General features: G+C 43.5%; 1 protein-coding gene across 3 annotated transcripts in view; it reads left to right on the forward strand.

The window, feature by feature from the left end:
- ARHGEF6 (Rac/Cdc42 guanine nucleotide exchange factor 6) overlaps nucleotides 1–20,939 on the forward strand; it is a 168,889-nt gene that overhangs the window by 144,308 nt on the left and 3,642 nt on the right. Inside the window, exons 12-21 of one of the 3 annotated variants that reach the window (XM_007537689.3) lie at nucleotides 1,403–1,549; nucleotides 4,727–4,813; nucleotides 5,318–5,396; nucleotides 6,394–6,539; nucleotides 7,977–8,102; nucleotides 9,890–9,910; nucleotides 11,101–11,194; nucleotides 12,245–12,334; nucleotides 15,773–15,872; nucleotides 20,383–20,437. In XM_007537689.3, coding sequence (XP_007537751.1) covers nucleotides 1,403–1,549; nucleotides 4,727–4,813; nucleotides 5,318–5,396; nucleotides 6,394–6,539; nucleotides 7,977–8,102; nucleotides 9,890–9,910; nucleotides 11,101–11,194; nucleotides 12,245–12,334; nucleotides 15,773–15,872; nucleotides 20,383–20,437 — 945 coding nt within the window. The remainder of the gene's footprint in view (nucleotides 1–1,402; nucleotides 1,550–4,726; nucleotides 4,814–5,317; nucleotides 5,397–6,393; nucleotides 6,540–7,976; nucleotides 8,103–9,889; nucleotides 9,911–11,100; nucleotides 11,195–12,244; nucleotides 12,335–15,772; nucleotides 15,873–20,382; nucleotides 20,438–20,939) is intronic. The other 2 variants (XM_060183685.1, XM_060183686.1) reach the window with 2 other exon arrangements.

Below are 20,939 nucleotides of genomic sequence, written 5' to 3' on the forward strand. Positions count from 1 at the left end.
CATAAAAATGAGTTTGATGGGAGTCAGGTGGTAGCTCAGCAGGTTAAGCACACATGGCGTGAAATGAAAGGACCAGTGTAAGGATCCCAGTTTGAGCCCCGGGCTCCCCACCTGCAGGGGGATCGCTTCATAAGCAGGAATGCAGGTGTCTATCTTTCTCTCCCCCTCTCTGTCTTCCCCTCCACTCTTGATTTCTCTCTGTCCTATCCAGCAACAACAATAGCAATGGCAACAATAAAAATAACAACAACAACAAGGGCAACAACAAAGGCAACAAAAATGGGGAAAATAGCCTCCAGGAGGAACAATAGGTTCGTAGTGCGGTCACCAAGCCCCGGCAATAACCCTGGAGGCAAAAAAAAAAAAAAAAAGAGTTTGACTCACTGTAGCATAAGGAACTCGATTTTGTTTTTTTCCTCTTTCTCTATAACTCCTGGAGAAAATGTCTGTGTTTTGATGAAGGTGTTACTTTATTGGGAAATGACAATTTTCAATACTTAAGACATATTGATTTGAAATACAGTATTAATCTTATATTGCTATAAAATAATCTTTAAAACTAAATCACAGCTAGTTAAGTCCACGTGGCGCCAAGTGCAAGGACTAGTGTAAGGATCCCGGTTTGAGCCCCTGGCTCCCCACCTGCAGGGGAGTCGCTTCACAAGTGGTGAAGCAGGTCTGCAGGTATCTGTCTTTCTCTCCCCCTCTGTCTCCCCCTCCTCTCTCCATTTCTCTCTGTTCTATCCAGCAATGACAACATCAATAACAACAACAATAACTACAACAAGAAAACAACAAGGGCAACAAAAGGGAATGAATAAATAAATAAACATTTTAAAAAATGTAAAAAACTAATGAAGCAAAGTTGTCTTTAACTAAAGCTTTGTTTATTCAAAGAGAGACAGGTCAGAGAAGAGCTAGTTAACAGGACACCTATTTGTGTGTGTATGTGCGTAAGGACTTGAACCCAGAGTTTCATGCAGGTAAAGCATGTGCCTCACCAGTAAGGTGCATGCCCTAGCCCAAGCAGTAGGTCAGTGTCTACCTATTGCTCTCCTGACCATATTTGATTGCATTCTATTATCTGCCTTCTATCACTCCTTGCAAAGAGGGAGAAATGGACCACTTCTGCCATTTCCTCTTGATGTGTCAGCAAAATGCAAAGTAGTTTTGCCTCCCCAAACTTTTGGAGCCACAAGGTGCTAGAGATTTAAGGCAGTGGATCTTTCTGTCTGTCAGAAATGGATCTGGTGATAGACTTCATGGTGGAGACGAGGGAGTCAGTATGAAGCTGAGATCCAAAAGTCGTTTCTTAACTTGTCGTATTTGGTGGGGGTCGTGGTGGGGGTCTGTCTGTTTCATAAGAATTCCCATTCCATTATGTTCTTTCTTGATTCTGTAGGGGCAATGCCAAGACCTAAGAAAGAGGAAGCAGCTGGAGTTGCAGATACTTTCAGAACCTATTCAAGCATGGGAAGGGGAGGACATTAAAACTTTAGGAAATGTGATTTTCATGTCACAAGTAATTGTGCAATATGGGACATGTGAGGTAAGATACTTTCAAATCTTGACACCAGCTCTTTCATCTGTCCTGTTTTGATTCCTTGGTTATTCCATCAAGGTCAAATGCCTGAATGAATATTCAAATCAGAAACTTGGGACCCATTCTTTGCCCAACCCTCTGCTGGGTGCCTTGGGAGAAAGAAGGAAAGAGCAAGCAATGAAAATTACTTTCAGAGAATTCACTAAACACAAATGATAGGAAAAGCCATAGCTAGAAAGCAAACTGACTTAGTCAATGTCAGATTGTGCAATCTCGGCAGTAGATTCCACTGAAGCCCAGAGAAGGAACAGAATGAGAAAACTTTGTGGAGAGAGGACAGGAGGAAGGGGCCCATGAAAAGCAAAGGGGACAGTTTAAGAAGGTAGAGGTCACTCTTGTTTTAGGAATAAATATGAAGGTAGACTTGTGGGCTGGTGAGGAACCAGTTGCCATGTTAGGAGCAGAAGAAACATGTTGGGCAAAATGAAAGAAAAGATTGCTTGAGTCATTGTCAGGTTGACTTTGAATGTCAGGAAAAAGTAGTTGAGGTGGACAAAGTAGACAGTAGGGAAGAGAGTCTTTAGAGAAGCAGTGAAAGTGGTATTAGCAGCACTTAATCTGATAGACATCAATATCAAGGGATCTAAAGGCATGAGACTAGAAACCAAAAAGCCAGTTGGGATCAAAGGTAATAATTACCCTCGATAAATGGAGCGGCACAAAGAGTGGCACTTACAAAGCAAGTAGGAGACATTTAGAAGAGAAAGTACAGAGGAAGTGATGGCCCATGGGCCAGAGGAGATGACAAATGTCATTTTAGGCCTGCTGCCTTTCAAGTGACCGTAGGTGTCCAGGTGGAGATGTCTTATAGGCAGCTGTTGAAACAGTACAGAAATTTGTTTGAGTCAGATACCCTTGAGAAGTGGGGAAAATGGACTGTCTTTCCAGAAGGGGTATGGAAGGAAAGACTGATCCTGTCACTGGTATGATTTATTGGGTGCTAGAATTGTCCATCGCCTCCCAATTTCCCCAAGAGGTCTGTGTCAGAGAGTCGCCAGTCCATGTTAATAAGCACTCTCACTGAAAATGCAGATTCCCTGGGGAAGGGGGGAGGTTAATGCAGTGAGTTTCACTATTAGTCTCTTGCAGATCTTTTGGGTGAAGGGAGGAAAAAGATATTCAAGGCAGAACAAAGAAGACAAAGGAAGAGAGAGGGGAAGGGGGTGGGGTGGGGCGTCATGGCAATTCCAGGAGGAGCTCTGAAAATTGGTCAGCTTGCTGAGTGCTACAGAAAGTTCAGAGGTCGGGGGTCGGGCGGTGGCGCAGTGGGTTAAGCGCATGTGGCGCAAAGCGCAGGGACCAGTGTAAGGATCCCGGTTCGAGCCGCTGGCTCCCCACCTGCAGGGGAGTCACTTCCCAGGCGGTGAAGCAGGTCTGCAGGTGTCTATCTTTCTCTCCCCTTCTCTGTCTTCCCCTCCTCTCTCCATTTCTCTCTGTCCTATCCAACAACGAATTGCGTCAACAAGGACAATAATAATAACCACAACGAAGCTACAACAAGGGCAACAAAAGGGGGGAAAAATGGCCTCCAGGAGCGGTGGATTCATGATGCAGGCACCGAGCCCAGCAATAACCCTGGAGGAGGAAAAAAAAAAAAAAAAGAAAGTTCAGAGGTCAAGGAGTGTGGGGACCAAGAGGAAGCCATTGGATTTCACTAGAAGATAGTTGTTGGTGACTGAAGGGAGCAATGGGGGGTGGGGCGGGGAAAGAGAGAGAGAGAGGGAGGGAGAGAGATTGATCAATGGTGGCAACAAGTAATTCAGCAATAAGATGTCAAGTAGCAGGAATTGTGTAAAAGAAGCCACTGTGGCAAGTGAAGGTCTATGAGGACAGAAGAGCACATATTAAAGGTCAAAGAGGAAAAACTTGGTCAGCAGGAGAAGCTCCTGCAAAGAAGGGGAACTGAGATGCTGATAGAAGGAAGCCAAGTAAAAGAAAGGTGTGAGAAAATGCAGAGTGCTTGCAAGCAGAGCTAGTCTCCAAACTTGCTGTTCTCAAGTGTGAGAGGAAGGAGAGGAAGACAGGCATCAGGACCTTCGGAGCTTAGATGGTTGGCCACGTAAACCAGGTTGCATGTTTGAAGCCCTCCTCTGTACAATTTCCTCTGGTCCCACTGGAAGAAAAAATATCATTGCTTTGTTTTATCTGGGTGCAATAATATTCATGTCCTTCCTGATTAGATGTGATTTAATAAATGATAATGGAGCAGGGTAGATAGCATAATGGTTATGTAAAGAGACTCTCATGCCTGAGGCTCCAATGTCCCAGGTTCAATCCCCATAGCACCATAAGCCAGAGCAGAGCAGTGCTCTGGTTAGAGAGAGAGGGAGAGAAAGAGGGAGAGGGAAAGGGAGAGGGAGAGGGAGAGATTGATAATGTAATGTGCTGCTCAGATGTGGATTATGGTGATGCAACAGGATTGAACCTAGGACCTTATCATTTCAGGCATGAAAGTCCTTTGCAGAACCATTATGCTGTCTTCCCTGTCCTGTGTATAAATAGATTCTCAGTTGCCTGAAATTCCCTTCATTTTGCCACTTTTTCAAAGTCAAATCATTTTATTTTTTAATTAATTAATTTATTTATTAAATAGAAACATTGACAAGACCATAGGATAAGAGGGGTACAATTCCCACCACCAGAGCTGCGTACCCCATCCCCTCCCCTGATAGCTTTCCTATTCTTTAACCCTATGGGAGTATGGACCCAGGGTCATTATGGGGTTCAGAAGGCAGAAGGTCTGACTTCTATAATTGCTGTCAAATCATTTTCTTGATGTGAAGCTAGAGACTTATTTTGGGATCTGAGTGTAGTCTGGGCAGGTGAGCCTCCACTGTGTAACCTCTCAGGCAGATGCAACATAGCCAACAACATGGCTATGTGTATTTAGCTATTGGGTACAACAGGAAGGAGGGAGCTCAGTTATGAGCTTATACCCATTTCAATGCAAAAGTCAGTGGCTTTCATCCTTTTAAGTTGGATGTCTTAAAAAAAACATGCTTATGTATGACTGCCTTATATAAGATAAGTGTTACAGAAAGGAACCAGTGATTCTAGACAGTCTCAATGAGCCAGCTGTCCAGTATCTAGTCTCTGTTGACTATTTTTTTCTTTCCACTTCAGGAAAGGGAGGAGCGCTACCTTATGCTATTTACAAATGTCTTGGTGATTCTCTCTGCAAGTCCTCGGATGAGTGGCTTTATCTATCAGGTGAGTAGACTTCATATGAAGCATATGGCAGAACCCACGATGAAAAAAAGATCTCCATCTAGAAGTATTAACTCCACTATAGACTACTAGAAGTTCCAGCCAGAAAAGTCAGAATGTTCTGGTTCTTTATTGCAAATAAATAATTTCTTAGAGCAGATATACCTATTGTTAGCCTAGCAATAATCAATGTTCATACCATTTGTGTCTTTGCTGTATTCCCTAATTCTCATCACAGTGTGTTAGAAAGTAAACTTCTTCTCAGTCCTGACCTTATGGTTTAGAGTGTTAGCAAAACACAACCCCTATTTCCACTCTTGCTCTCTTATCTGATTAAAATTTAGAGCAGGGAAACAGATAATCTGTTGACACACCAGAGAAAAATGCCTAACCCTAATTCAGCAGTCATTCTGAGAGGGTCATAAAAGGGAATGGAAATGAGCACAGGTATGTATAACCACAGAATTAATGCATCTCTCTCTCTCTCTCTCTCTCTCTCTCTCTCAGGGAAAAGTACCAATAGCAGGAATGATGGTGACCAGATTAGATGAAATTGAAGGGAATGATTGCACATTTGAAATCACAGGTAGGTAATTCTCTCTCTCTCTCTCTTTTTCGTGGAGCTTGTTCAAATTCTTTTTGGAATGAAGTAGGTTTTACAATAAATGCCATTATTTTCTGTTATACAGCCCACACAAAGTTTTACATAGACCCAGCAAAGTATTCCATTTCCTGGGATAATTAGGGTGCGGTGGCAATAGAATAGAGATGTCTCCTGGTCATTCAAAAGCCTCTGCTTTGCCATTAGTTACAATCTTCTCTTGCATAAGAGCTACTTGTTAGAGTTAATAGCAAAATGGACTGATGTAAATGCAATTTTCTCTTCCCTCTGTCATCTACTTCCTGGTGGCAGAGAAGCCAAAGATGTGGACTTTTATAAGCAATTTTATTATAGCCTATGCCTTAGCAAGATTTGGTTGGGTTTCTAAAATGTCCTGCAAAGCCATAAAACGTTCTCCACACTTGAGGCCTTGAAAATGGTCCCTGATATTTTGGCCTATTATGCATTTTTCCAGGCCAGTATAATCTACATGGGATGGCTGACCTTTTTTGTGTCAGTGTGCCACACTGATCAACTCTGGGATCAATGAGCTTGTTCCCCTTCTTTCCCAAGGAGGGAGGGAACCCAAGGTTTGGTGTTGACCTGAAAAATTATAACCAGCCTTAACTGGGTCATGTTTCACCTTTGTTATTGGGTGAAACAGCATAATCTCACTGAAAACTCGAAGGGCTCTGCTTCAACTTTTGAGTGGTGAGTTTATTTAGATTTAAGTTTTACACTTCTTCTAAGATTTTGTAAGCAGTACAAATCCAGAGCACTTTTCTAATCAAGACACGAATATTTAAGTTATTTCTCAGTTTACCTGTTCCAGAAATGTCAACAGGGTTATCCCATAGGTACAAAAACTGAAGAGACACCCATGTCCTAGTTGCATATAGGTCCTTGAAGTCAGTCTGTGAGGAAGGCAGTCTCAAGGTTCATCTTGCCTTTTGTTTTCAAATGTTCATCACTGGTGACACAGGCAACATAGTAGAGAAAATTGTGGTCCACTGCAACAACAGCCAGGACTTCCAGGAATGGCTGGAGCAGCTCCAAAGACTCATCAGAGGACCCATGCCTGGCAGTTCGCTTTCCAAAACATCATCCTCATCTTGCAGCACTCATTCTGTAAGTCATCCATGTTTTCCGACCCAGGATTCTTGACTCCCTTGACCAATCTTGCCTATTGGGGATTTCCAGGAAGCACTGAGCATGTCTTTGGAGAGTATGTATTGGTTGGGTTTGCAATCCAGTGAAACTTCACTAATGCCAATTTTTTATCATGGCGGGTGGGGGTTACCCATTCCAAATTATGTAAAGTTCCATGTAGCGGTGTGCAGTTTTGTATAACAGATTTTGGGTCCTCCAACTAACTGCTAGCTACAGTGTTTCTAACTAGAAGTCCTGCTAAGGTGTTTGGATGAGAAATGATTGATCAAAGTTAGCACCTGTCACTCTCCTACTGCTCATATGCTAAATCAAAAAGGAAGCACTTAAACTCCCGTCACGTAATCTCGTTTATGCTCTCACATTTGCTCAGTAACCTTCTTGGGTGAACTTTCAGCATTGCCTTCACTCACATCATCACAAGCTCAGAATACAAGGGGTTACAGAGGTTCTCCTTCTCCTTTTCCTTCTTCTCTCCCTCCTCCCTCCTTCTTCTCCTTCTCCTTTTCCCCTTTCGTTCTTTTTTGTTTGTTTGTTTTGTTATGATGGTTATTGATGGGGCTTCAATGCCTGCACAACAAATCCACCAGGGTGGCCTTTTCTTGTTTTTTCCTTTTCTTATGGAGACAAGGACAAATGGGAATAGATAAGGGGGGAGGGTAAGAAAGAGAAAGAAAGATTCCTGCAGCACTTTTCCACGGCTTGTAAAGTTCCCTCCCCCCTGAAAGTGGGGACTAGATGCTTGATCTAGGCTCCCAGAGCATGGTAATAAGCACTCTACTGGGTACACTACCGCTGGCCCCTTGAATTAAGATTTTACTGTAGTTGATGAATGAGGTCAAAGCTATGAAATGCACTCTGTTACCACCCAAATCTGTGATGCTAAAAATTCCACTTTTCAGCATGGTATATACTACAGCAAGAAGAACATGGACCTTGGCATGTAATCTGGATTCAGGTCCTAGCTTTGCCAACTGCTAGCTAGCCCGCTCCATTCCTGAGCCTATGTGTTCAGGTTAATCGGATGAAATGACTTTTTAAAGCACTAATGGGAGTCCCCAACACAAGTGAACTCATCCAGTGCTGACTGTGACTCCACCTTTCTCCCTTAGAAAGGGGGGGGGAGGGGAAACGGGTATCTAACTGGAATGAAATTCCAGAAGAGAGGGAAGGTAAGACCCTAGAATGCTGAGTCAGCTTTGTGGCTGTTCCTTTGAGACTCTGTGATCTGTCTGGACTGGAAAGTGCCAGTTGCCAAACTGGAAACTTTTATCTTCCTCATCTTTCCTTTTCTCTGGCTGACTTTGCTGATCCCATGAAGCTATTGTTCTCTTACTCTGTGGCACAAGGTCGGGGTCAGATGGCAGAGTGCCACCATCTCATCAGACATTTTCCCAGTCTTTTAGTTCTACTGGACAGTCCCGAGGACCCTTGGAGCCTCCTCAAATTATAAAACCGTGGAGTTTAAGTTGTCTGCGACCGGCACCTCCACTTAGACCATCAGCAGCACTAGGTTATAAAGAGGTAATTTGCTACATATGGTATAAAATGCTTCTGAACCAGCTAACTTCTTAGCCTGTGACAAGCTGTTCTGTGGGGATGCACTAGGGTTGGTAGGTGGTATGTGCCAGATGAATTGCTAGACTCAAGACTCGGCAATGGCTTAGTTTCTCAATTGTCCGTTTCCCCATTGGCCATTTACAAATATTTATTGTGTAGCTGTAGAGTTTATGCACACTGTGTGAGTTTGTCTGGTCTCTTTCCAAAGCGCCTCTGGTTTACCTTGATGATGATGTCACAGGTGTGTACAATTGCTATGGTGTAGACACATCATTAGCTGAAATGAAACAGGAAGCACTTTATTAGAATTGCATTTCCAACCAAGTAGGCCCTCTTCTTCCTTTTGGCACACTTTACTATATTACAGCAAATCAGCAACATCTTTTTTTTTTTAAATTAGTTAATGAGGGAGGGAGGGAGGGAGGGAGGGAGGGAGGGAGGGAGGGAGGGAGGGAGAGAGGAATAGAGAGAGAGAGAAGCCCAAGACCACAGTGGCACATTCTATGCCAGGGATTGAACTCTGGACCTCATGCTTGAGAGAGAGTTCAACACTTTATCCACTTTGCCACATCCTGGGCTGCTAAATCAGCAGCATCTCATGGGATTAAACCCTGAATATGAATTATGAAAAATATAAATTATTTGTTGCCATTGGAAAGGGGAAAATAATTTAATGAAAGAAATGTTTGTTTTTTTGTGGGTTTTTTTTGAAAAAAGTCTTGAGATTTCAAGATGTTTTACTTTTCTTTTCTTTTTTTCTCATGTCTTTGCAATCAGGAAATGTCCGTCACTAGCTACCAGCACAGTATGGAGTGTTACCTTTTCCTTCCTATCAGCAGTTTGGTTTGGTTTGGTTTTTCCCCATGTTTTTCTTATCATCTAAGCTTTTAGGGAAGGTACACACTTAGTAGTAACTGTTCATTATAAAGGCCTTATTGAGTGGAGGTTTATGCTTTTAGCAGCTAGGAGATGAGTCTTAAAATCATGGTGCGAAAGCAACACGTATTCTTAATAGCAGATGTGTGTTGTGATGCTCAGTTGCAGATTGGACTCACTTTTGAGTTCTGATTAAAAACACTATACCACTGCTTTTGCCTTCAACTCCTAGTGCAGTAAAAGTGAAGCATTATTTGGGCACCGGAGGATTTTGGTGTTTTGTCAGCCTAACTTGGCAGGAGAAATAATCATTGGACTGAATCTCTAGTGTGTAGCTTTATTCAAATTCTGTCCCAGAGACAGTTTCACAGATTTGCTTTGGAAATTGACCTGTGATACTTGCAATCATTCCATTTTCTTCTTTGATGATCTAAGCCAGGAGTGCTACTTTCAAACTTTCTCGGGTCCTTTTTTAATGCTGGCTATTTTGTAGTTTGTCCCTTACTAAAATTAAAGTGAGCTTGGACAGGTAAAAGTCGACTTAATCCTTCACAGAACTAATCCATTAAAAGTAAGGCATGATCACTTTGTTTCTGCTGGGAGAAAGGCGTTTTTAATATGTTCTTACTAGGGAGTGTGCATTTCAATTATTTTCATTATTTGTTATTCTGTAGAGAACTGTATTCCTTGGGCTTTTTGCATGATGATATCGCTTCTAAAACTAATGTGGGAAACATGAATGGTGTTCTCTCTGTGTAATTTATGATAACACTAACATTTCAAATATTGTTTTAGAATTATTGATAAATGGATTTGGTCATTATAACCATCGACCTCTCACGCTCATCTTCTCTTTCTTTACATATTCACTTTAGAGGATGTCTTATATCTTAAAGGTAAGGGTAGAACAATACCTTCGGCTTACAGTGACTTCATAATGCTGTGCTATAACCTTAGATGAATGTGGCTTTCCTTTATGCTTACTTTGTTCCTTGTTATTGTTATAATTAGTGACTAAAATATGAAGATGCAATTCTGACATGTAAGTAATTTTTTTTTTGGCCCAGAAGCAGGAAGGACATAAGAAAATGTCCTCTTATAGTGCCTGTTTTCCTATCTATTTTTAAAATCTTATTTCCCTATTATTTTTTGTCACATGTGAGTTGTTCATGTCTGTTTTTAAGTCTAAGTGAAGCACTGTGACAAAATGAAAGAAATTCAATCTTTTGTTTCATATTTTGGGGGTGGGGCTAATTATTATCCTTGCATCTTGTGTATATATTGCTTGGAAGGTTGGGATAAGATGATCACTGAGGTTTAACCCAAGTCTAAGATTCTGATCCATTTACTTGAATATTAGTAATGTGCACTCTCTTAGACCTGCTGCTTATTCATATGGCAAAAACAAATCCAATCATTCATACATCTTCTATCTACTAATTTCAAGTGTGGCTTATGTATGTATGTCTGTATGTTTCAGCTGGGTAATAGGTTACATTATTCTTAACTCAAAATTATATTTACCAGGAAACGCTTTGCTTGACCCTTCTCTCTGATTGTGGGGCAAATTGCTTATTCTCTCGGCCTTACTTTTCCCACCCAACAAATGGAGATTAATTTCCTTCTTTGTGGGACTGTTGCTAAGGGAAATTTATTGAAACACTTGAGGAACTCCATGAGAAGAAATATCTACTGCAATGGTAGTTACAGTCGTTATTTAATTCCCTTAAAACTATGTCATTGGAGAAAATAAGCCAAGTCAGGGATACTGTTATTTCTCTAGTGACAGTCTTCACTTCCTCTGCAGATGGTACCCTAAAGGCATCTGGCCTCCTGGAGAATCTGGGTACACTCCATTCTTATTCCCATCCCTATGAGGATGGAGAGGATATTGCCATTACCTCTGTCTTATTTAACCTCTTAGAGTTTACTGGAGCCCTGTTATTGTGCATAGAATTAAGTTCTGATAGACTCTTGTCTAAGACTGGCTTTCTGTTTAATTTCATTTGTTCTTTTTAGTTTCCTTTTTATTTCCATTGGGGGGAGAGGAGAATTTTAATTCACAAAGAAACCTCTATCTTTCTAGGAGTCAAGTAAAAGTCCCAAAACAATGAAGAAGTTTCTCCATAAACGAAAGACGGAAAGAAAACCATCAGAGGAGGAGTATGTGATTCGGAAAAGTATGTGTTTTATACATTTTTGAAAGTTGGTAGGGAATGAACTAGCAGGGGGAAAAAAATTCCAAGCAATGATTGGAGCCATTTCTTCTTAGCATCCTCTGCTATGTAAAAAAAAGGGTGTGGAATGGTGAGATCACCTCTGAGATTTTTGAATAAGACACCTTTGCTGCACTTCATGTCATCTCAGGCAGATGACAGCCTAGGCTTTTTTCTCTTGGATATTTTGCCTTTTGTTCGTTTAAAACCACTGAAGGGACCCCTGCTACTCTGGCTATATCCCCTGCCCTTCCTTTCTGATGTCTGAGATGTTTTTCTTTGCTAAGATTGACAGACTAGACCAGACACCCAAAGAATCCACCTGTAGACATGTATCTGTGTAGTTTAATGGTGCCAGACTGGAAAGCTGGTCCCTTGATGTATTCAGGTTTGCCTCTGAGACTGCAAACAAGGGCCTCTGGGACCTGTTGAAGGACCAAAGTGATATTTCATAGAGGGGTGTCTATGGATTAAACTGTGTGTTTAATCCATTAACAGTGCAGTCTGGATCAGTCTTTGTTGAAAGCTAAAGTCAGTATGTCCCCCCAACCCCCACCCTTGCACACCTCAACATGCTAGCTGTCATTCAGTCATCTCAGGAGCCGGAGACTATGCCAACTGGTTAGGGGGAGCATTGGCTGGAATTAATGGGGGAACTCTTCTTAAAGGCAGTGAGCTTTGAATTCTGAAAGTGAGAAAATCTGATGTGATATGAAAACTCAGACTCCCGGTGTGCCCAGGACTGTCACTGGAGCCACTGACAGGACTCCCCAAGTGAGAGCTCTGTGTGGGCTTCCAAAGCAGCCCCCCATTTTAGTGCTCAGCTGACAGATGCCGGCCCCCTAGTTCCAGGAGGGGTGGGGGATTGTGGCCTGTCACTTTTGCTCATGTAGGAGGATTGGAGAACTCATTCTTCCATGTTTCAAGAAGCAACACTGGCCAGAGAAGCCAGACCCCATTTTGAGTGGCCAGAAACATTTTGTCTGAAAAGTCCTTGTGAATTCAATCCAACAGGTACTGCTGCCTTGGAAGAGGATGCTCAGATTCTTAAAGTGATTGAAGCCTACTGCACCAGTGCCAACTTCCAGCCAGCTCATGGCTCCAGTAGGTGCTCCCAAACCATCTGTACTCTTCTTCTCTCTCTCTTTTTCCTTCTTTTTTTCCTTTCTTTTCTTTCCTTCCTCCTTCCTTTTTTTTTTTTTTTTTTTTTTGCCTGCTGCTGCCTCTTTAAACAAAGAGAAGACCAACCAGCTGCCTTGCATGGTGTGGAGAGCAGATGACTCAGTGTAAAGAAATAGTTCAGGACTCTATCTTCAGATAAGGTGGTTTGAGCTGCCAGGCAGCTTGTTTACCTGATGTTTCTTTTTACTCAGAGAGAAGAAGAGATGCAAGAGTAAAACAAAGTTGGACGTGACAGAAATAAACTCTGTGTGTGTGTGAGTGTGTGTGTGTGTGTGTGTGTGTGTGTGTGTGTTTAAGCCATTCTCCTTTGAAGTACACAGATACCTTCACCAACACTTGTTAGGAATTAAAGAGCCCAGAGAGTTCCTGTGTCTGTGAACTGATGCTAATCTCTTCTCATAGGCAGAATTGGAAAGGAAGTCACAATACTATCTTTGATCAGCTGCATATTTAAGCAAACAATGCTCCACCAAACCCCAGCTTTCAAAGCTGCTCTGAAAATCTGGAACTGCAGCTGCTGAACAGGGGTTGTTCGGAATGTAAACCATCCTTCTCTCTCTCTCTCTCTCTCTGTCTTCCCTCCAGGGAGCAAATTAGGTGAGGGCATTTCCCAAACAGCTTTCAGACTATGAATAGAAAGCAAGATCCTGTTCTCTGATTCATCCTTGTGCCTTTTAAAAAGCTAGGCCACATCTCTGTCTTTTGTCTTCCATTATCAGAGACACTCAGAATGACTTTGTGAGGTTTTTCACATCTGCGTAAGAAATGAATATGATACTCCCATGATGCTCCAGTTTGGACAGCCACTGGCCAGTCACTGGGGTGGTTAGGGGTGATGTAATGCCATGGCATTTTCTTTCCAAGTGAACTTTAGACAAGGCTGCCACCAGGAAGGCATCTGATGGGAAAGTTGACACATTGAACCACGAAGAGGGGCTACCACACCTGCTGGTTCACAGGCAGTGCCTGGCTGTGGCTTTGAGTATGCCCAGCTCAGAGATAGCAAGTTTCAGTGAGGCTGGAAAGGAAAGTGAGAGCAGTTTGATTGTGCAAACCAGGAAGGGGAAGAGCAGATGGAGAATCCATTCCTTCTCTAAAATCAGACCCCACCTCCTCCTTCCAACTATCTCTCTTCAACATCCAGAGAGTCTCTCTGAATCTTCTCAGAGGCATAAGCAAGTGTTCAGACATACAGAGCCGTGTTTTTAGCCCTTCTTCCTAACTTTTTTTGCCTCATGATGACTTCCACTCTATCTTTTGCAAGAGAGACTGCTTCCTAGCATTGTTTCCTTTTTATTTATTTATTTATTTATTTATTTACTTATTTACTTATTTATTTATTTTTGAATAGAAACAGAGAGAAGTCGAGAGGGGAGGAGGAGATAGAGAGGAAGAGAGACACCTGCAGCCCTGCTTCACCACTCATGAAGCTTTCCCCCTGCAGTTGGGGACCAGGTACTTGAACCCCGGTCCTTATGCACTATAATGTGTGTGCTTAACCAGCTGGGCCACCACCTGGCCCCTCCTTTTTTAAAAAAAACATTTAAAAAATATATCTTTATTTACCGGATAGAGACAGTCAGAAATAGAAAGGGAAGGGGGAGATATGGAAAGAGACAGAGACACCTGTAGCCCTGCTTCACCACTCATGAAGCTTGCCCACCACAGGTGGGGAACAGGGGATTGAACCTGGGTCCTTGCGCACTGTCAACCAGGCACACCGCACCACTGTCTCCTCCACCCCCTACCACAGTACTGTTTTCAGTGATGACTATTGCTTCCTCCTGCATCCAGTTGATTTGTATGTTAGTCTGCTTGCTGTCCACTTAGGAAGCACCTAGGAAGTATCAGGTCCTGTAGAAGGCACTTCAGGGAAGGGGGTGGGGGTGGTTGATTGAGGGAAGGCTGTGAGCGTACAGTGTGGAGGAGATTAAGTACTCTAGCTTTGACGGGGGTGGGGGGGCGCTAAGGATCCAGAAGTGAGGGGAGGCTGGAGGGAGGTGCAGGAGAGCTGTTTGGGCAGGTCTCATGTCTATCCTGACACCTCTTGTGTCAGACGCTTGAGACAATCTGAGTGGAGAGTAGGAAGGATTCTTGCTTCTTCTAGTCCTCCTCCTCCTCTTGCTAATGCTTTATTTATTTTTAATGAATGAGAGCAGCTGGAGCACTGCTCAGCTCTGGCTTATAGATATGCTGGGGACTGAACCTGGGACTCCAGAGCTTTAGGCATGAACGCCTTTTGCAGAACCATGATGCTGTCTCCCCAGCCCAACTCTTGCTTTTTGAATAGTGCTGCTGCTGCTATGATTCTTTCCCACACAACCCCTCTCTCTTCCCTTGGCAGAAGTGGTCCTGACCACCTCAGCCTCACCCCAGAGGCCTGTAAGAGAACAAGCAGTAGTGGGTGGTGGCTCTGAGGCCCTTTGTAGTGGACTGCCATGGTCTGTAGGAGTTTTCACTGAAATGACACACCATCATAGGGTAGGGTGAAGTGTGCCATTTCCTAGAGATTGGAGGGGACACCAGGTCCTTGGTCTCTTTCTCTTAGGGAGGCAAAGCAGGAAGACGTGAGGTAGCAGCTGAGGACACTTATCACAGTGATTCTTCACAGCATTTCTCTGAATGAAAATGCTCCTTAGCCCCCAAGATTGAATCGCTATATATGCTCACTTGGAGTTGCTTACATAATGAAGCTTTTGCTGGCAAATTTGGGGTGACTGCTCTCAGGATGCAGAGTGGCAATGTACTATCAGCAAAAACTCTTTGTGGCTGGGGGCTCACTCAGTAGAATACACAGGTCATAATGGTGAGGACCCAGGTTTGAGCCCCCCCCAACCATCTCCCATACAAAGGGGGAGATTCCCGAGTGGTGGAGGAACACTATAGTTCCTCTCTCTCTCTCTCTCCTTTTGCCTCCAGAGTTATCACTGGGGCTCAGTGCCAACACTGTTCCTGGTGGACATTTTTTTTTCTATTTTATTGGATAGGATAGAGAGAAATTGAGATGGGAGGGGGAGACAGAGAGGGATGGAGAAAGTTAGACACCTGCAGACCTACTTTACCAGTTGTGAAACTTCACCCTTGTATGTGGGGAGCTGGGGACTCAAACCTGGATCCTTGTGCGGGTACTTGCACTTAGTACTATATGTGCTGAACTGGTATGCCACTGCCCAGTCCCGCTCTGTGCGTCTATTTAAAGACTTAAAAGGCTGGGGAATTGTCTGCTCGGAGCAGTGGAGTTGCACAGGCCAAACAAACAAACAGGATCCATTTGATAACTAGTGTAGAAAGGAATTATCCTTACTATCAGCCTTCATGAGTAACTCTCCCTCCCCCCAACCCCGACATCTTTGTTGTTAGCCACTCGCAAAGATTCAGTTCCACAAGTCTTACTTCCCGAGGAAGAGAAACTCATCATTGAAGAAACCAGAAGCAATGGACAGACCATCATCGAAGAAAAGTGAGTGGAGCAGGCTAAAGATTTCTGTTTTTTGTTTGTTTGTTTGTTTGTTTGAGGGCTGAAAAGAAGGTTCAGGCGGGGCAATGCCACTCTTTATAGAAATGTTCACTCTGAAAGATGCATCTTCCTTTTCTGGGAAGGTGACTCTCTCTGTTATTCTTGCAGTTGGGAGCCTGGAGACGGAGAAGTTGACGCAGATAAAGCATAACTCTCAGTCAGGTGGTTTCCTCCAAACCGTCAGGTGACTCAAGGGACGCAGAAATTGGTGCCCTGCATGGGTCCTACTAATTTCTGGCCCAGAGAGATACCTCTCACACTTAGAGAATCAGGCACTGGACTTTCTCATACTTGATCTCATTTCACACCCTCCAGTGATCCAGGGAAAGCAACATGGGTTTTGGCACTTTTCTAGTGGGAGAAGAAGCAGAGGCTCAGGAGAACAATGTTTGTAGGCTACCTTTGCATAGCAGTGAGGGTGATCTCAAGTGGGGGGGGAGAATCAGGTTAGTTACCTTGTGGCTCACACAACCAAACACAAAGCAGCCAAAGAATTCATTTGTTTAAACTTGAGTCATTTCTGAAGTCAGGCCTGCATTTGCATAGGCCAGCATATTTCAGTGCTTGGCACCGTCAACGTGTTTTTCCATTGGGTGCATGAAGTGATACAGCAAAATGGCTCAAGGGCTCTGGTTGAACTCCTAGCTCCGTTACTCATTACCTGTGGGCTTTGCCAAGTTTCCTCTCCTCAGTGTGCCCTAGTTTCCTCCTCTGTAAAATGGGTCTGGTAGTAATACGTTCAGGTTGCTGTGAGGTTAAATGTGGTGACATGGGCCAGGCTAGCTCTTGGCAATCTCCTAATAAAGGGGGGTGGCTACTGCCATTACGAGAGCTCTGGCAGCCACTCGGTGAGCTTCTCAGGGAATGGGCCTTAGCCCCATTCTGGATAGGAAGACAGTAAAACTAAGTGAGCTGGAGAGGACAACTGCTGACTTTAGCTTAGAGGTCTAGGAAGTGGTAGGATCAGAACTGGGGCTCAGATCTCCAAAGTCCTTGTCAGGGGAAACATCTAGGGATAAAATGACTCTTAACCCAGCCAGTGTGCTTCAACCTTTTTAAAAATTTATTTATTGGGTGGGGAGATTAATGTTTACAGTCGACAGTAAAATACAGTAGTTGGTACATGTGTAACATTTCTCAGTTGTCCGCATAACACTCTAACCCTTCACCTAGGTCCTCCTCTGCCATCATGTTCCAGGACCTGAGCACTCCCTCCTGCCCCAGAGTTCTTTACTTTAGTGCAATACACCACACACACACACACACACACCCTTTTTTTAGAGAGAACCAGAGCATATCTTTCCTTTTATATTTTATTTATTTATCTATTTATTTATTTATTTTGGATGGATACAGAGAAATTGAGAAGGGAGGGGGAGCTAGAGAGGGAGAGAGAGAGGGGAGTGAGACACGAGACACCTGAGGACCGACCTGCTTTAACACTTGTGAAGCATCCCTCCCCCCGCAGGTGAGGACCGGGGTTTGAACACTAGCGTGTCCTCACACATGCTAATGTGTGCACTCAACTGGGTGTGTCACCCTCCCTCTCTCCCTCCCTCCCTCCCTCCCTTCCTTCCTTCCTTCCTTTCTTTCTCTCTTTGTCCTCTTTTAAGTGTAATTTTTGGTACTATATATGAGCTTCCAGAACTCTCTTACTTTGTGTCATGTGGGATGGTATAGTGCAGTGTCAGAGAGGTAAGGGGGACAGTGTCATAGCATGGGTACCATAGCCAGAGCCTTGTGACACCTCTCATCATGTGAGGTGATACTCATTCCTGCTCTGAAAATAGAGACATCAAAACCTCCAATTGAACCCAAATTTATCATTTTAATTAGTAGTGATTTACAAGATTATAATATAAGAGGAATATTGTTCTATATCACATACACCACCAAAGTTCTGTGCCCCCAATCCCACTTCCAAGGATAACCACCATGGTTCTCCCAAGGTCTTAGAGGTGGGTTGGCTATTTTTTTTTCAAGTTCTTGAGATTCAGTTCTCTCTATTCCATATATGAATGAAACCATCCAGCAGTTGTTCCTCACTTCCTTCCTTCACTGAACACCTGAAGTTCCATCCATTTTTGTCCTGAAGGACACAGTATTGTCTTTGATTGCCAAGAAGTACTCCCCTGAGTATATGTTCCACAACTGCTTTATCCAGTCATCTGTCCATGGGCATTTAGGTTGCTTCCGTGTTTTTGGCTCTTGTGAATCAAGCAAATATGAATATGGAGCCCTCCCTCCCTCCCTCCCTCCCTCCCTCCCTTCCTTCCTTCCTTCCTTCCTTCCTTCCTTCCTTCCTTCCTTTCTTTCTTTCTTTTCATAAAACTGCTTTGAGGTGGCATCAATTTATACCATTCAGCGAGTTCCAAATATACTGCCTTGTAAGTCTACTTCTGTGTGCACTGCTGTGTGGTCACCACCCAAAGTCAAGTTTCCTTATAACGCTGTGCACTTGACCCCTTTACCCATTTCACACCCTCCCCACCTCCCTTCCCCTCGGGTAACCACCAACTTCACACTGGCCTTAATGATGTCTTTGTGGATTTAACACCAATGTCAAGAGGATCAAAAGCAAACATAAACCAGCGTGACTGCATGACGCTAAAAAAAAACTTGTGCACGGTGACAGAAAACACCAGCAAAAGGAAAATGCCACCTATTTAATGGGAAAACAGGAAAAGAGGGGCCACCTGGTGGCACACCTGGTTCAGCATATATGTAACAATGTACAAGGACCCAGGTTCAGGCCCCCAGTCCCCACGTGCAGGGTTAAAGCTTTGTAAGTGGTGAAGCAGGGCTGCAGGTGTCTGTCTCTTTCCCTCTCTATCACCCCCTTCCCTCTCAATTTCTGGCTGTCACTATCCAATAAATAAATAGAGATAATTTAAAAAATTAAAAAGGAAAACAGGAAAAGATATTTGTAAATCATGCATCTATTAAGAGTTCCTCTCCTAAACTAGAAAGAAAAGGATGACTATGAGATAATCTCACTCACAGACAGAAGCTGAGAAATAAGAACAGAAAGGGGAAACATAGTGTAGCACTTAGACTGGGTTTGTTGTATTGCACCACAGTAAAGGACTCTGGGAATGAGGGGCTTTTAGATTCACTGTATGAGGGTGGGAGTGGGGAGATATTCCTTTGGTGGTGGGAGCAGTGTGACACTATACTGCTATTAATTTGTGATCTGATAAATCACTGTTGATTCAACATGCAAGGAGAAACATGCAAGGGTTGAATATTTCAGGTTTGATAACTTCCTGCATTTTAGTCTGAGTATATGTTTATTTAGTCTAAGCTTTTAATATATCAAATTTGTAAACTGAGTGAATTCGGACATTGGGCTTGGATTGTTTGAGTGATTCGAAATACTTTTTTTTTTAAAAAAAAGAATTTATCCCCTAAATATGTTAAGAACTCCTATGACTCAACAACAAAGAAATAAACAACCCAATTAATAAATGGTCAGTGGCCAGGAAGATAGCAGAGTAGTCATGCAAAAGACTTACATTCCTGAGGCTTCAAAAGTCCCAGGTTCAGTCCCCAATATGACCATAAGCCAGAACTGAGCAGTGTTCTTGTGGGGAAGAAAATGGACAAAAGTCCTAGCTGCCTGATTTGTCCTCACTCAAGCTGGCAAATAAACAGCACATGAGGAGGGAAGCACAGTAAAGGGATTTGTGTGAGACTGTGTAGTGGATGTAGTTGTGAGAGCCCACAAACCTGTGGAACGTGAGAACATTTCAAGTATTTCTCCTGAGCAGCTAAAATAATTCATTGCTTATGCTTTCTGTGTTTCTGTAAAGCCGCTCCACCCCCGCTCCTAGATCCCACCCTTTTCCCAGAGCTCTGCTCAGCTCTGGCCTATGGTGGTTGCAGGGAACTAAATCTAGGACTTTGGAGCCTAAGGCATGAGTCTTCTTCAGAACCATTATGTCATCTCCCCTGCCCTCAAAGCAGTTTTTTAAAATTTTTATTAGTTATTTAATATTGGTTTACAAAATCACAAGATAACAGGGGTACAATTCCACACCATTCCCACCACCAGAGTCCTGTGTCCCCAATTCCCTGCACTGGAAGCTGTAGTGGTTCTTCCAAGGTCACAGATATGGGTTGATTAGGGCAGAGAGTCAAAGCTCCTTTTTCAAAATAACATTTTTATTATGTTTATTTATTGGATAGAGTCAGCCAGAAATCAAGAGGAAGTGGGGAGTATAGAGAGGGAGAGAGGCAGAGAGACATCTGCAGCACTGCTTCACCACTCATGAAGCTTTCCCCCAGCAGGTGGGGACCTGGGGCTTGAACCTGAGTCTTTGCACATTATAACATGTGAACTCAAACCGGTGTGCCACCACTTGGCCCCAAAGCTGTTTTTTTATGATTAGATATCACCTACTGACCCTTCTGTGCCTGCCATTAATTCATGGGTTTTGTCTCTACGTTCCAGGAGCCTCGTTGACACTGTGTATGCCTTGAAGGATGAAGTCAAAGAACTGAAACAGGTGATGAAATAGTCAATTTCTTTTCCCCACTCCCTCTCCTTACTGAACATTGCTGGTGCTCTCAAGAAGGGCTCCAGAGCAAGGCAATGAGATGTTTTTTTTTTTTTTTTTCCTCCAGGGTTATTGCTGGGCTCGGTGCCCGCACCATGAATCCACCGCTCCTGGAGGCCATTTTCCCCCCTTTTTGTTGCCCTAGTTGTTGCAGCCTCGTTGCGGTTATTATTGCCATTGTTGAAGTTGCTTTGTTGTTGGATAGGACAGGGAGAAACGGAGAGAGGAGGGGAAGACAGAGAGAGAGGGGAGAGAAAGATAGACACCTGCAGACCTGCTTCACCGCCCGTGAAGCGACTCCCCTGCAGGTGGGGAGCCGGGGGCTCGAACCAGGATCCTTACGACGGTCCCTGCGCTTTGCGCCACCTGTGCTTAACCCACTGCGCCACCGCCGGACTCCCGAGATGGTTTTTTTTTTTTAATTTATTTATTTGAGAGAAATTGAGAGGGG

Source organism: Erinaceus europaeus, chromosome X (assembly GCF_950295315.1).
Source record: "Erinaceus europaeus chromosome X, mEriEur2.1, whole genome shotgun sequence".
In the NCBI taxonomy this organism is placed as follows: domain Eukaryota; kingdom Metazoa; phylum Chordata; class Mammalia; order Eulipotyphla; family Erinaceidae; genus Erinaceus; species Erinaceus europaeus.